The sequence below is a fragment of the Macrobrachium nipponense genome, chromosome 10 (genome assembly GCF_015104395.2).
Source record: "Macrobrachium nipponense isolate FS-2020 chromosome 10, ASM1510439v2, whole genome shotgun sequence".
Taxonomy (NCBI): Eukaryota; Metazoa; Arthropoda; class Malacostraca; order Decapoda; family Palaemonidae; genus Macrobrachium; species Macrobrachium nipponense.
The window spans coordinates 101,881,540-101,893,927 of record NC_087204.1 but is presented as its reverse complement, the minus strand read 5'-3'; the positions used below and the strand labels follow the sequence as shown (position 1 = coordinate 101,893,927).

General features: G+C 33.8%; 1 protein-coding gene across 5 annotated transcripts in view; it reads right to left on the bottom strand.

The window, feature by feature from the left end:
- The window catches only part of LOC135223825 (beta-1,4-glucuronyltransferase 1-like), a 36,396-nt gene that overhangs the window by 3,398 nt on the left and 20,610 nt on the right, over window positions 1-12,388 (bottom strand). For 3 of the 5 annotated variants that reach the window (XM_064262684.1, XM_064262685.1, XM_064262686.1), the window contains 4 exons: window positions 11,713-11,875; window positions 2,865-3,041; window positions 704-1,696; window positions 1-95 (listed from right to left, as the gene is read on the bottom strand). The exon at window positions 1-95 is cut by the window's left edge and continues 43 nt beyond it. In XM_064262684.1, the coding sequence (XP_064118754.1) occupies window positions 1-95; window positions 704-1,696; window positions 2,865-3,023 (1,247 nt within the window). In that variant the 5' untranslated portion in view covers window positions 3,024-3,041; window positions 11,713-11,875. Of the gene's footprint in view, window positions 96-703; window positions 1,697-2,864; window positions 3,042-8,173; window positions 8,431-11,712; window positions 11,876-12,388 lie in introns of those variants that run through there. The other 2 variants (XM_064262682.1, XM_064262683.1) reach the window with 2 other exon arrangements.

The following is a 12,388-nucleotide window of genomic DNA, read 5'->3' as shown; positions in this document are numbered from 1 at the left end:
ACGTCTTTCTTCTTGTTCACCTGGAATCCCCTGTGGCACAGGAATGCGTTGTTCAGCATGTGCCATGTATAGTCAGACACGTGCATCTCGAACACCTGTCATGAGTTTAAAAAAGTATTTCTTCAAGTGCCACCAAAATGAGCATTACAGCTTCAAGTAAAAATGAATAACTCTCGGCAATGCTTCCAGCTACATAAATTCTTTAAGTTGACAAGGTTTTATGTTGAGGTTTTATGTTGAGTTTTTATGTTGACAAGTTTTTATGTTGCCGAGTTTTTATGTTGCCGAGTTTTTATGTTGAAGAGTCTTTATGCTGACAATTGTTTAAGTTTGCAAGTTTTTAGTTGAGTTTTTACATTGACCACTTTTTATGTTGACAAGTTTTTATGTTGACAAGATTTTATGGTGACAAAACATATAAAAGTGAAAATTAAATGTACACTACATTCATCTCAAGCTGAACAAAATCTTGTGTGAACTGTCAGTGGTCCTTGTTACCTGCCTAAATTCCTACAAATGTGAGAAAGAAGGATTAGAAATAGACAATACGCTCATCTGCACCAGCGCAAAGTCTTGTGTGAACTTTGACTGGTACCCAAGACAGAGGACACCTGGAAGGATATAAAAAGAGTACCCACCACCTGTACAGAGTTCCTACAAATGAAAGTGAGAAACACGCAAACATCTAGCCTGTTACTGTTACCTGGCTATTCCTCGTGAAGCCATACCCCACGAACCTTTCGTCATAGAAAGGAACTGTTGCTTTTGCGACGTAGATGGGCTCCCAGTAGTTCTGCCAGGTCGTGATATTGTAGAGGACCTCGAGCGTTTCTGCCATCGGTTTGGTCTCCCAAAACTGCAGCTTCGAATTGGCCTGGTTTGGGGAGAAGACCCTCAGGTGGAACCGCTGTGCTTTCCTCTTCCTCAGCAGTGACTTCAGTTCTCTCTTGTTTTGGGGGTTTTTCGTCATCCTCGAGTGGATCTCGTAAGTCGGGATGATGAAGGCGCACTTGCTGCAGTTCCTCGTCGAGTTTCTTGCAACGAAACTGTCCAGCTGCTTCGATATTCCCGGGACGGAGATCATGTCGACATCTGGAGTGAAGGAGTACTCTGAGTGACACCCTTCGCGCGCTATGTTCCTCAAAAGGTTCTGGGGATACGGTGACTTTTTCATGTGTTCTTGAAGTTCGGGCGTCCTTACTTTCTTCAGAATCTCTTTGTTAACAGATTCAGGCTGACCGCAGTCGTATTCTAGATGGTCATCATCAATCTGGATGTACTTGGGCGGCAAATCTCTCGGATACACCATGTGAAACGTCACCCTTCCCTGCACCTCTGGGAAGCAAGTCTGCAAATACTTGATCATCTTAACGGCTATCGTGTAATCTACGTCTGGCGTAAACAACGCTACGGACAGAGGCCCCTCCCACATCTCTGCCTGCTTCTTTATCCAGAACATCAGGTCAACCGACGTTTGAGTCGACAGACACACGTGCCAAGAGGCGCTTGTTTCGCTCCAGTTGTCTCCAGTGACAGTGTAGCTGTGGATTTTGAAGGACCTCGTCTTGTCGAGGAGACCTCTGTTGGGGTTCAGTGTGAGGCTCCGGAGGTCAGTTTGGTTCTGGCAAACTGATCCTCCCCAGGTGGTTTCATTCATGGAGAAGAACGGGTCATTCTCTCTCACCTCGTCTGGTAACTGAAAGGAAGATGATATGGTTAGATGGCAGATTTTGGCTTTTTTGACATGACGGTAGATGTCAGATGCTGGTAATTTTTATAAATTGTTAATATGCTCAAGGATGTGTGCTAGATCGACCTCATCTTCGAATAGATATTAGAAAAGAAATCAATGAATTTATTATTAATATCTTATTTTAGAAACGACACCTATATGGATTTTCGTCTTTTAATAAGCTGTTCAAAGATGTGGGTTAGGATGATTGATCCTATCTTCACAATAAAAAGAAATAAGTTAATTTACCATATTTTCAAATATGATACCTACCTTTCAACCTTAGTCTTCTTGTTTACATCCATTTCCTTCTTCTGTAAATATTCTCATCAAGACAAAGTCTCAAATCTTAAGACCAGTTACACAATAATTATGTTCATCATCTTTCTCATCTAACTAGAACTTCTGTCAATTTCCACTTAATCAACACCTCGATATCACAGCCAAGTTATTTATACCTATTCTGTGTTGTTACATGACTGATTAATATACTGTTAATGGAAAATAGCTCTCCTTTCTGAAAATGCTGTCAAGTTTCACACATACTTCAACTTCACAATGAACAGCTAGATCTCCTGCAACTCCTCAATATCACAGCCACCAACTGGCTCTACAAAATCTACTCTGTGCTGGTTCAAGACTGTTTAAACATATTGTGATGTTACATGACTTACATACTTCGAAATTATGATTTTGCCTTTACAGAGTGGACAGAAGAACCCCCGTTTTATGGGAAAATAGAGCTCTTTTCTTAGACATTCAGACTGTTTAAACATACCATGTTGTCACATGACTTACAAACTTGGGAATTATAATTTTGCCTTTACAGACTAGACACTGACATCATTTTTGTGGAAAACAAGAGCTCTTTTCTGAAATGATCAGGTACCTGCGTCACAAGACTTACAAACTTCAAATGATTATTTTGCCTTTACAGAGTAGACACACTGACATCCTTTTTATTGAAAATAAAGCTCTTTTCTGAAATATTCAGGTACCTGATATTATGTTGTCACATGACTTACAAACTTCAAAATTATCATTTTACCTTTAGGAGACACAGGAACATCTCTCTCTCTTTTTTTTTTAATGGAGAATAAGAGCTCTCAAATATTCAGGCACCTGGGCTCACCTGTGGGTCGTTGATTAGGATTCTGTCCGAGAGCTGGACATAGCGTTCCCTGACGGGCGATCTGTAGGTCAGCAGTCCCAAGTGGACGAGCATACTGAAGATCACGTTGAAGAATATTATGCCTAGGTTTATCAGGAAGAATTTTCGCGTGATGCCCATTATTGGATTGAAGGAGACCTGGAATGTATTAAAAGAGGTTTTAAAGTCTTGAACTCATTTGTAACAGTAAAGTATGCATATGTATATATGTATTTATATATATATATATATATATATATATATATATATATATACTATATATAATTATTTATAAGAATATGTATACATATGCATGCTTAAAAAATCACAGTAAATGCACGTGACTTCATGATATAAGCGAATATCACGTGAAAATTAATAGGCAGAAATTCGCATATATATATATATATAATATATATTTTTTAAAATAAGTATCTATTGATAATATATACTATATATAATGTGCAACTACTATATTTATGTAAATATATATATATTAATACATAAACATGTATAAAAATAAATATATACATATGTATACACAAATAAATATACATATATACAGATAGAGAGAGAGAGAGAGAAATTCCAATAGTTTATACATCCGTGACTTCTCTATACACACAAATGTTAGGCCACGAATACAGCTTTTAATATCACATGCCCATATCTTCTGGATGAACGTACACCCAGAGGGAATTACGACTGATAAGCGCTTTTTATCGATGTACTTGAATTAGTCCATATGTGCCATGTTTTATCGAGGGTACTTATTGTCTGTGTTTGTGGCACTGGTACAGGCTTGGGGTACAGAGGTTTTTGTAACGTAATAAAACCAATTCTTCACCTGTCTGATATGTATATGTATATGTATATGTATATGTATATGTATATATATGTATAAATGAATATAAACAAAGACACATTCCACGAAGGACTTCTTGGCCTTTACTTCGCTAAATGAAGGACAAAACGTCGAAAGGCCTGGCAGAACTCAACAAGTTGTTTCTCTTTCCTTCGTGGAATCTGTCTTCATTTCTATATCCACCGCGTTCTATTTCTTCGCGATTCAGTTATCTGCATACATATATGTGTATGTGTGTATATATTATATATATATATATATATATATATATAAATATATATATATAATTATTATATAGAGATATATATATATAGAATATATATATATATATATAAAACGAATATATACGTATATATCATATATTTATTCATTAAATATATATATATAAGATATAATATATATACTTAAATTATTGTATAATATATATATATATCTTAATTATATACAAAATAAACTTCTCCAGCAGCCATGGCAAAATATATATCATATTTACAATATATATATATTTATAATCTACTATAATATATATTATATGTATAATATATTATTTATATTCCATAAACATATAAAATAACAAAATAACACCTTCTCCAGCAGCATGGCAAAATAAATAAATAAAAAATAAAAATAAATAAAAATCCATAATTCGATTAATATACCTTTTTGTAATTGTATGGCACAAGTAAATGCCACAGAAGAATAGTGTCATTCTGTTTGCAGAATGCTCTCTCACGTCCAGAGCAAAAGAGCCTTCATTAGCTTACGTCTGAAAATAATGCGTTGGAGATTACGTCTACTGAGCTCATATATACATCAAACGCCTTGCTTTTGACGTTGTTGGATTCCAAAGGTTTGGACGTGTGTCAACAGCAGTTGGTCATGTTTGAGAATTCCTGCCAGTTCACAGAAATCTGGTGACTTTCTCTGCTTGTTACCGATGTGGGCTAATTATTCTCGGTACCAGAATGCCTGTTTACAGAGCAGAATTCAAGACAGTCATATTGTCGACATCGTTTTTGGCAGAAATATGTCCATAAGTCTTTCATCTGATTGCATTTTTTTTTTAAATCTCTGAGCTTATTTTGAGGCAGAGTTTGTGGGCACCAGAATGCCCGTTTCCTAATCGGAATTATACACAATTGTCATCTCCAAATCATATTCGGCAGAAGTGTATCTATAGACTTTCATATGACTGCAAGATTCTTGTGTCCTTGTGGTTCCTATGCCATGTTTTTGTTATACTTCTGTGGTTAATCTTCTTAAAATAGCGTTTCTATCCCCAACAACTGTTAGGAGAGGGATAAGGACAGTAAGATGGAAGAGAGAGAATATGAACTGGAGTACAGTAAAAGCAGTTAGGAGCCTAAGTAAGGGACGCTGCTAAGAACTTGATCAAGTAATGAATGCCAACAGCGCACTGCGTGCGGTCCACTGACTCCACGGACGGGAAAGAAAGATCTGCCACTAACTCATTTGACCTGAATCAACTTTATGTATTTAATCAGTTGCTAACTGATTATGACACGAGATATACGTGTACCTATATAACATCTATATCTCCCGAAAGATCGCATAACCACGTACGAATCGTCCATCTTTTTCAAAGCAACACTTATATAAAAGATAATTTGCTGCAACCAGTCAGCTACTCGACATTCCACTAGGCACGTTCAAACGTTGCAGACAGACTCCATCGAACAGATTAACAGCACAGTAAGAGCGGACATTGCATCTGTCAATATTGCGAGGTGATGTAACTTCGATCATTTATATTCCGGTGATGCGTCGTCTTAGCCACACACACACAACACACACACACACACACACACCACACACACAGAGGTAAATGAAATAACGTTTAAGTAATGACCTTTGATCCCTAAATCAACCGATGAATAAGAACTTTATATTAATTCCTCCGGTGGTTCCGTGACGTCACGGCCTCCCGTAAGTCTCAAGTGTTCTCCTCTCTTCTTTTAAGTCTGTCTCTGTCTCTCTCTGTGCTCACTCTCACTACCTCACTGTTTATGATTCTCCCCCCCTCCCACATCTCTCTCTCTCTCGCTCTCTATTCTATCTATCTATCTATCTATCTATCTTATTCTATGCTATCTATCTATCTATCTACTATAATTATATATATATATATATATATATATTATATATATATATACATATAATATATATATATAATATTATATATATATAATATATTATGATCACGTCTACCTTCACTGTTTACGCTTCACCCCACCCTCCCCCCCTCCCTCTCTCTCTCTTCTCTCTCTCTCGCTCTCTCTCTCTCTACCTCTCTTCTCTCTCTTTTATATATATTATATATACTATATATAATATAAATATATTATATTATATATATATATATATATTATTAATGACACGCTACTTCACGTTTAACGATTCCACCCCACTCTCTTCCTCTCTCTCTTTCTCTCTCTCTCTCTATCTGCGCGCTCACGCCTATAATTACTTCATGTTTACGATTTTCTCTCACTGCTTATGATTCAGCATCCACCTCTGAGCTAACCTTGCATTACTCTTCCGATGTTTACAAAGTCGCATATATTAAGACCATCTACCTGACGCATGTTCAATGTTCAATGCCTCTGTCTTCATACTTTTTCCCTTTTTTCTTTTTTGTTTAAATTGGCGGATTAAGTGACTGGATCTGTCTTAAGTCACAGATACCGATTCTAAAACTGTCATGTTTCCTGTCACCACAAGCATGGCATAATCTGTCATCACTTATCGGCTACATCCTTTCAGACTGAGGCTATTCTCTCTCTCTCTCTCTCTCTCTCTGAACACCACCGTATAATACAATGTCTCCCAGTTAATTCTAAAGATAACCGCGTTGTCCTCCAGAACTCTACGTACAGCTGCTGCCAGAGAGAAACAAAAGAATGTTAAAAAAAAATTCAAATAATAATCCCTCGATTTCATTTCTCGTCATGAACCTTTCCTTTATTCGCAGTTACCTTTACTTCCCCCCCCCCCCCCCCCCCCCACCAACCTTACCCCCACCCAACCCCGCTCCGCCCCGGCCTCCCTGCCCCCCCCCCCTTACCCCTATCCAAACTACCCCACCCTACCCTTAAAAAAAAGTCCCGTGACCAATAACAAATCGTATCTCGGAAGCGAATATTGAAGAGGTGAGTTCCTACTTTTTTTTTTTTTTTTTTCGTTTTTTCCTCCTCACCTCAGTCTTCTTCTCCTCCTCCTCTCTCTTCTCCTCCTTCTCCTCTGTTTCCTTTCTATTCCCTTTCGTGAAAGCCGCGTCTGTTGTCATGAGACTAAGTACCATCGGACAATGGCAATATTGTGTGGTCATCTGATTCAACATTTTCCTTTGAGTCAAAGGATATTATTGTATTCTGATTACATTTTAAAATATTAAATTGGTTTTCTTAAAATAAAAATAACTGTGGCTCTCTTGAGTTACACACATACACACACACACACACATATCATATTATATATATATATATATATATATATATATACATATATATATATGTGTGTGTGTGTGTGTGTGTGTGTGTGTGTATATGTATATGTATATATATGTATATATATATATTATATATATATATATATATATATATATATATATATGTGTGTATATATATATATATATAGGTATATATATATATATATATATATATAAATATATATATTATATATATATAAATATATATATTATATACGGTAGCTAACATGATGCTAATGGATACTAATCGTTGTAAGGAGCATGGTTAAGTGGTTAACAAGGTAGTGGTGGAGGTATTTTATAAATGTATATATACATAGTATGTATGTATATATTTTGTATGTATGTAGATATATATAGTTGTTGAGCACTGATTTATCTTTAATGTATACATTTCAAGGTATATTAATTTAAATCTTTTCAAATAACTTTCTTTGCCTCCTTAAACTTAATTTGTTTTATATATTATTTTTTTAATTGTCACGAAGTTCACGTTATATTTGCTGACTGAAAGATCACATAGCATACTTGTGCAAAACGTCATATGTAATAAATTATGGCATTTTTTCATGTGTTTTTTGGACCTTGGACCTTGCGTATGCTTTTTCATATTTGCATTATATATGTATATAATATATATATGATATAATATATATATATATATGTATATAATATATATATAGTACATACATATATGTATATAAACATTATAATATATAATATATATATATATCTATATATATATATATATTAAAAACATTATAATTATATATATATACATATATATATATATATATATATATATATATAGTATATATATATATATATAATATATGGTATATATTCGAGTCCATGTTCTAACTCCAAAGCGGTGAGATCGTTTACGTAATAATAAAACAGCATTAACAAAGTACTAACTTCAAACTTACGCATCCAGCTAATAGGAAAACTTCTATATACAGAAATAAATAATCCAAGAGTCAACGGCGCTTGTAAGTCATCCTCACTCGACCACTAAAAAAAATATAAAAAAAAAAATACATGTATTACGTTCAGTGATTACAAAAATCCGAGTTATTCCCAGGTGCCGGACAAGACTTCTCTCTCACTAGGCCGAACCCACGACACCAACGACGAGGAAGCGCGTCTTCCCACTCCCACGGTTAGAAGAGCACTAATCTGAATCATCTGATGTGATGCCTGCACAGTGCACACTTATGCTCTCATATGCTCCGATAGAGTTTGATATCTAATCGAGAGAGAGAGAGATGAGAGAGACTTATCATGAGGCCCTAATCGTCGAGTGGTCGTGATTACGCAAATAATTGTAGTTTATGGGGTGCTTCGTGAGATTAATTAACGTATACGTACACACACACACACACACTATATATATATATATATTATATATATATATACTATATATATATATATATATATATAATATTATATATGTTATATATAAATCATAAATAAATATATAGGTTTATATATTATATGGTATATATTTATTTTATATATACAAACATTTAAATCTTTTATATATATATATATATATATATATATATCATATCCTATATATATATATATATAATATAAATTATCACACACACACACACACACATATATATATATATCTATATATATATATATATATATATATATATATATATATATATTATTATACTATATATATATATATATATATATATATATATATACTATATATATCTAACTTCCATTCCTCTTTAAGATAAATTAACCATAAGTTTAGTTTCCAGAATGAAACCTACCTTGACGTTTGCTTGCAAAACTTTGTACCATTTTTTGGTATAGCTTTTACCGATTTCTAGACCAAACATCCATCCTTCACTGACCACATTTATGTCAACCAAACAACAAGGAAGAAGCTACGTGACCTCAAATGTAAATGAATTTAATCGTTAAGAACATTCATGTTAAAAAAAATACATAAATTTATTACACCAATGATATCAGGATAAGAACTCGTGAACAATATAGGCACAAAATTCTTCCGTGGTCAATGATAAGTTTATTTATTTTATATCAGGAGACTGTTGCTCTCGTCCTTATGTTTCAGAAGATTTATTATTATTATTATTATTATTATTATTATTATTATTATTATTATTATTCATTATTATTATATCTCATATATATATATATATATATATATATATATATATATATATATATATATATATATTTCACAGGTCGAGCTTAATTTTATATTATATATATATATATATATATATATATATATATATATATATATATATATATATATATATATATATAACCAATACATACTTTAAATGAGAACACAAAATATCAAAATCCATTATAACTAGACCCAATCTTACCCCAAGTAATATTTCAGTAATCTCAGTAAAATAATGAATACGAAAGAAATTTTATTTCTTTATCTCAAGCTACACCAACCACGCAATATGGTCACCTTAATGTCGACCTCGACTTTCCATGGTCAGTGGAACACGGAAGTAATTAAACCGCGTTAATATTCTGAGTGTAGTATATAAAATCTTATCGCTTTTCAGAACAAACTATACCGTACGGACAAATCCCAGGTTACTAACCTCTCTACTTCTGACCTCTATTCTTTTTTATCTTATTTTCTTTAGACTTTTTTATAAGTGAGTATTTACAAATTCCAGCAGAAATATTAAAGAAAAAGTAACGTGATCTCATTATAACCAGCCAGGCGCCTCATCATAGAAAACGGAGTGTAAACATTGGTGGCTCTGTTCTTCCGTTTTCTATGTGTATTTCTTCCTGTTTTTAAACCCTTTTATTTATTTATTTAACTTAACCTTCAAAACGCAAGTTGTTGCAGAAAGACACATCTTCCTCCTCCCTCCTCTTCTTTCTACAAACGATATAATTATGGAGCCTTATTTAGGCGTTACGAATGTTAATTTATCTCGACAACAAAATAGTATCTCTGCGAGAAGTTTGGTCATATATAAAAATATTATGGTTTACATGTGCTTTTCATTATTTTTTTTCTCTTATTTAAGTGTAAAATAGGACATTAATGAAGTTTATTCGAAGAAAGGACAAGCAAATTTGCTTTACTACGTATAAATTACACCAGGACAACTTAACGTCAGTTTGTCTAAGTGATATGAAACTGGGTAGAGCTAGACCTATCTTCCATTTCACTATATATCGCTAAAATTTATGCCCTTCCCCGGACGTCCACAGCAAGATGCCCGGTGGGTAAATCCTCCTTCGTCGTTAAACATACCAGGAAGATCTTAAGTAAAACGAAACCGCTGGAGAAATTGTTTAAATTAACTGGAGAAAAAATATGTTTATTGTTAATCGCTCGGGATACGTACTTGAGATTGCGTGTTGTTGAGAGATGATGTTTACGTAATACTTCGCCAAGGAAGCTTTTTGCTTGTTTTTGTTATATAAGTATGAAATTCAACTCGTACATTACCATAGAACAAATAGCGGCCACACGCAACCTTAACTACCGCTAAAAGTCATAAAAACGGACTTGAGCGAAAAATAAATAAATAAATAAAAAATAAAAGCAACACGCAAGCGTCTAAAATTTCGTGCATTATTTCGTTCGAAAAAGCTGTGTGAAAAGCTTCGCTTTATAGGAATAATGATGGAATTGAAGCTGTACATTACCATAGAACAAATAGCACCCATTAACACAACCCTTACGGCCGCTAAACGTCACATAAAAAAGGAATGTTAGCTAGATACGACACAAAATTCCGAGTAGTACTAGGGTTTAAAAATTCCGTGTAAGCCATCTCGTTATCGACCTTGCTTTGCTTAAAAATTCCGTGTAAGCCATCTTGTTATCGACCTTGCTTTGCTTGTACCAAAGGGGATAAAACAGCAGAAGAGAGACCAAGGTACATAACCTAGCCCAAGTCTGGCACTGTTAAGCCCCACGCATCCAACATAGCTTAATATAGCGCCTTCTTGCGTAAGGAGGCATCTCTCTCTCTCTCTGGTAAGTGGATGAAATTAACGACTGTAATCTTTCTCTCGGTAAATACGAGAGATTAGTCGTATAACAACGGGACGTATCTAGCATTCGTATTTGTTCAGCACGCATGCTTATGCACTGTATGTTTCATACATACATACATCAGAGAGAGAGAGAGAGAGAAAGCCAGACGCTTCCGTTTGAATGGTAAGGCCGCCACTAAGGCGCCGTTCACCCCCTAGACCTACCCAACAATAGCATGCCATGACGACTAACATCTCTCTCTCTCTCTCTCTCTCTCTCTCTCTCTCTCTCTCTCTGTATGTTGCTACCTTGCTTATTACATCACCACCTGGCGCTGGATAAAACTGTTTATACATAAATATAAATTCCTAACCTCGAAAATAGACAAAGTTCGTCCAGTCTAACAATAGGAAGGCCTTGTTACTAATAGACTTACCTCCCAGTTCCTGCTCGATTTGAAAAAGACGTCACAGGAGTGACGGACTCCCAGACAATGCAAGGGCGTGATTAGGATCCTTCATCATCCCACTTTTTTATAATTTGTGATAATCCTACAGGGATCTTCCTTGTCAAGGTTGCTTTGAACTTCGCACATTTGCCTGGTGGAGAAATTTTGAAAACACAGTTTTAATCGAGGTTAAAATTGGCGTCCTTAGTATAATAATAATAATAATAATAATAATAATAATAATAATAATAATAATAATAATAATAATACTAATAATAATAATAATTAATAATTATAATAATAATAATATAAATGATAATAATAATAATGATAATATAGGTCTATCTATCTGTTGTACCATTGTTTTCTGTTTAGTTAACTGCTTTTAAATAATAATAATAATAATAATAATAATAATAATAATAATAATAATAATAATAATAATAATAATAATAATAATATAGACCATCTGTTGTCCCTTGCATCTATCTATCTAGGTGTTTTTACATAATAATAATAATAATAATAATAATAATAATAATAATAATAATAATTTTTCTTTGGACTGAGGGTGACCTTAGTAAGCTTTCATAATATGTTTATAAGTTATACACGAATTTTTAACATTTTTATTATTATGAACCCCTTAGAACAAATAATGATG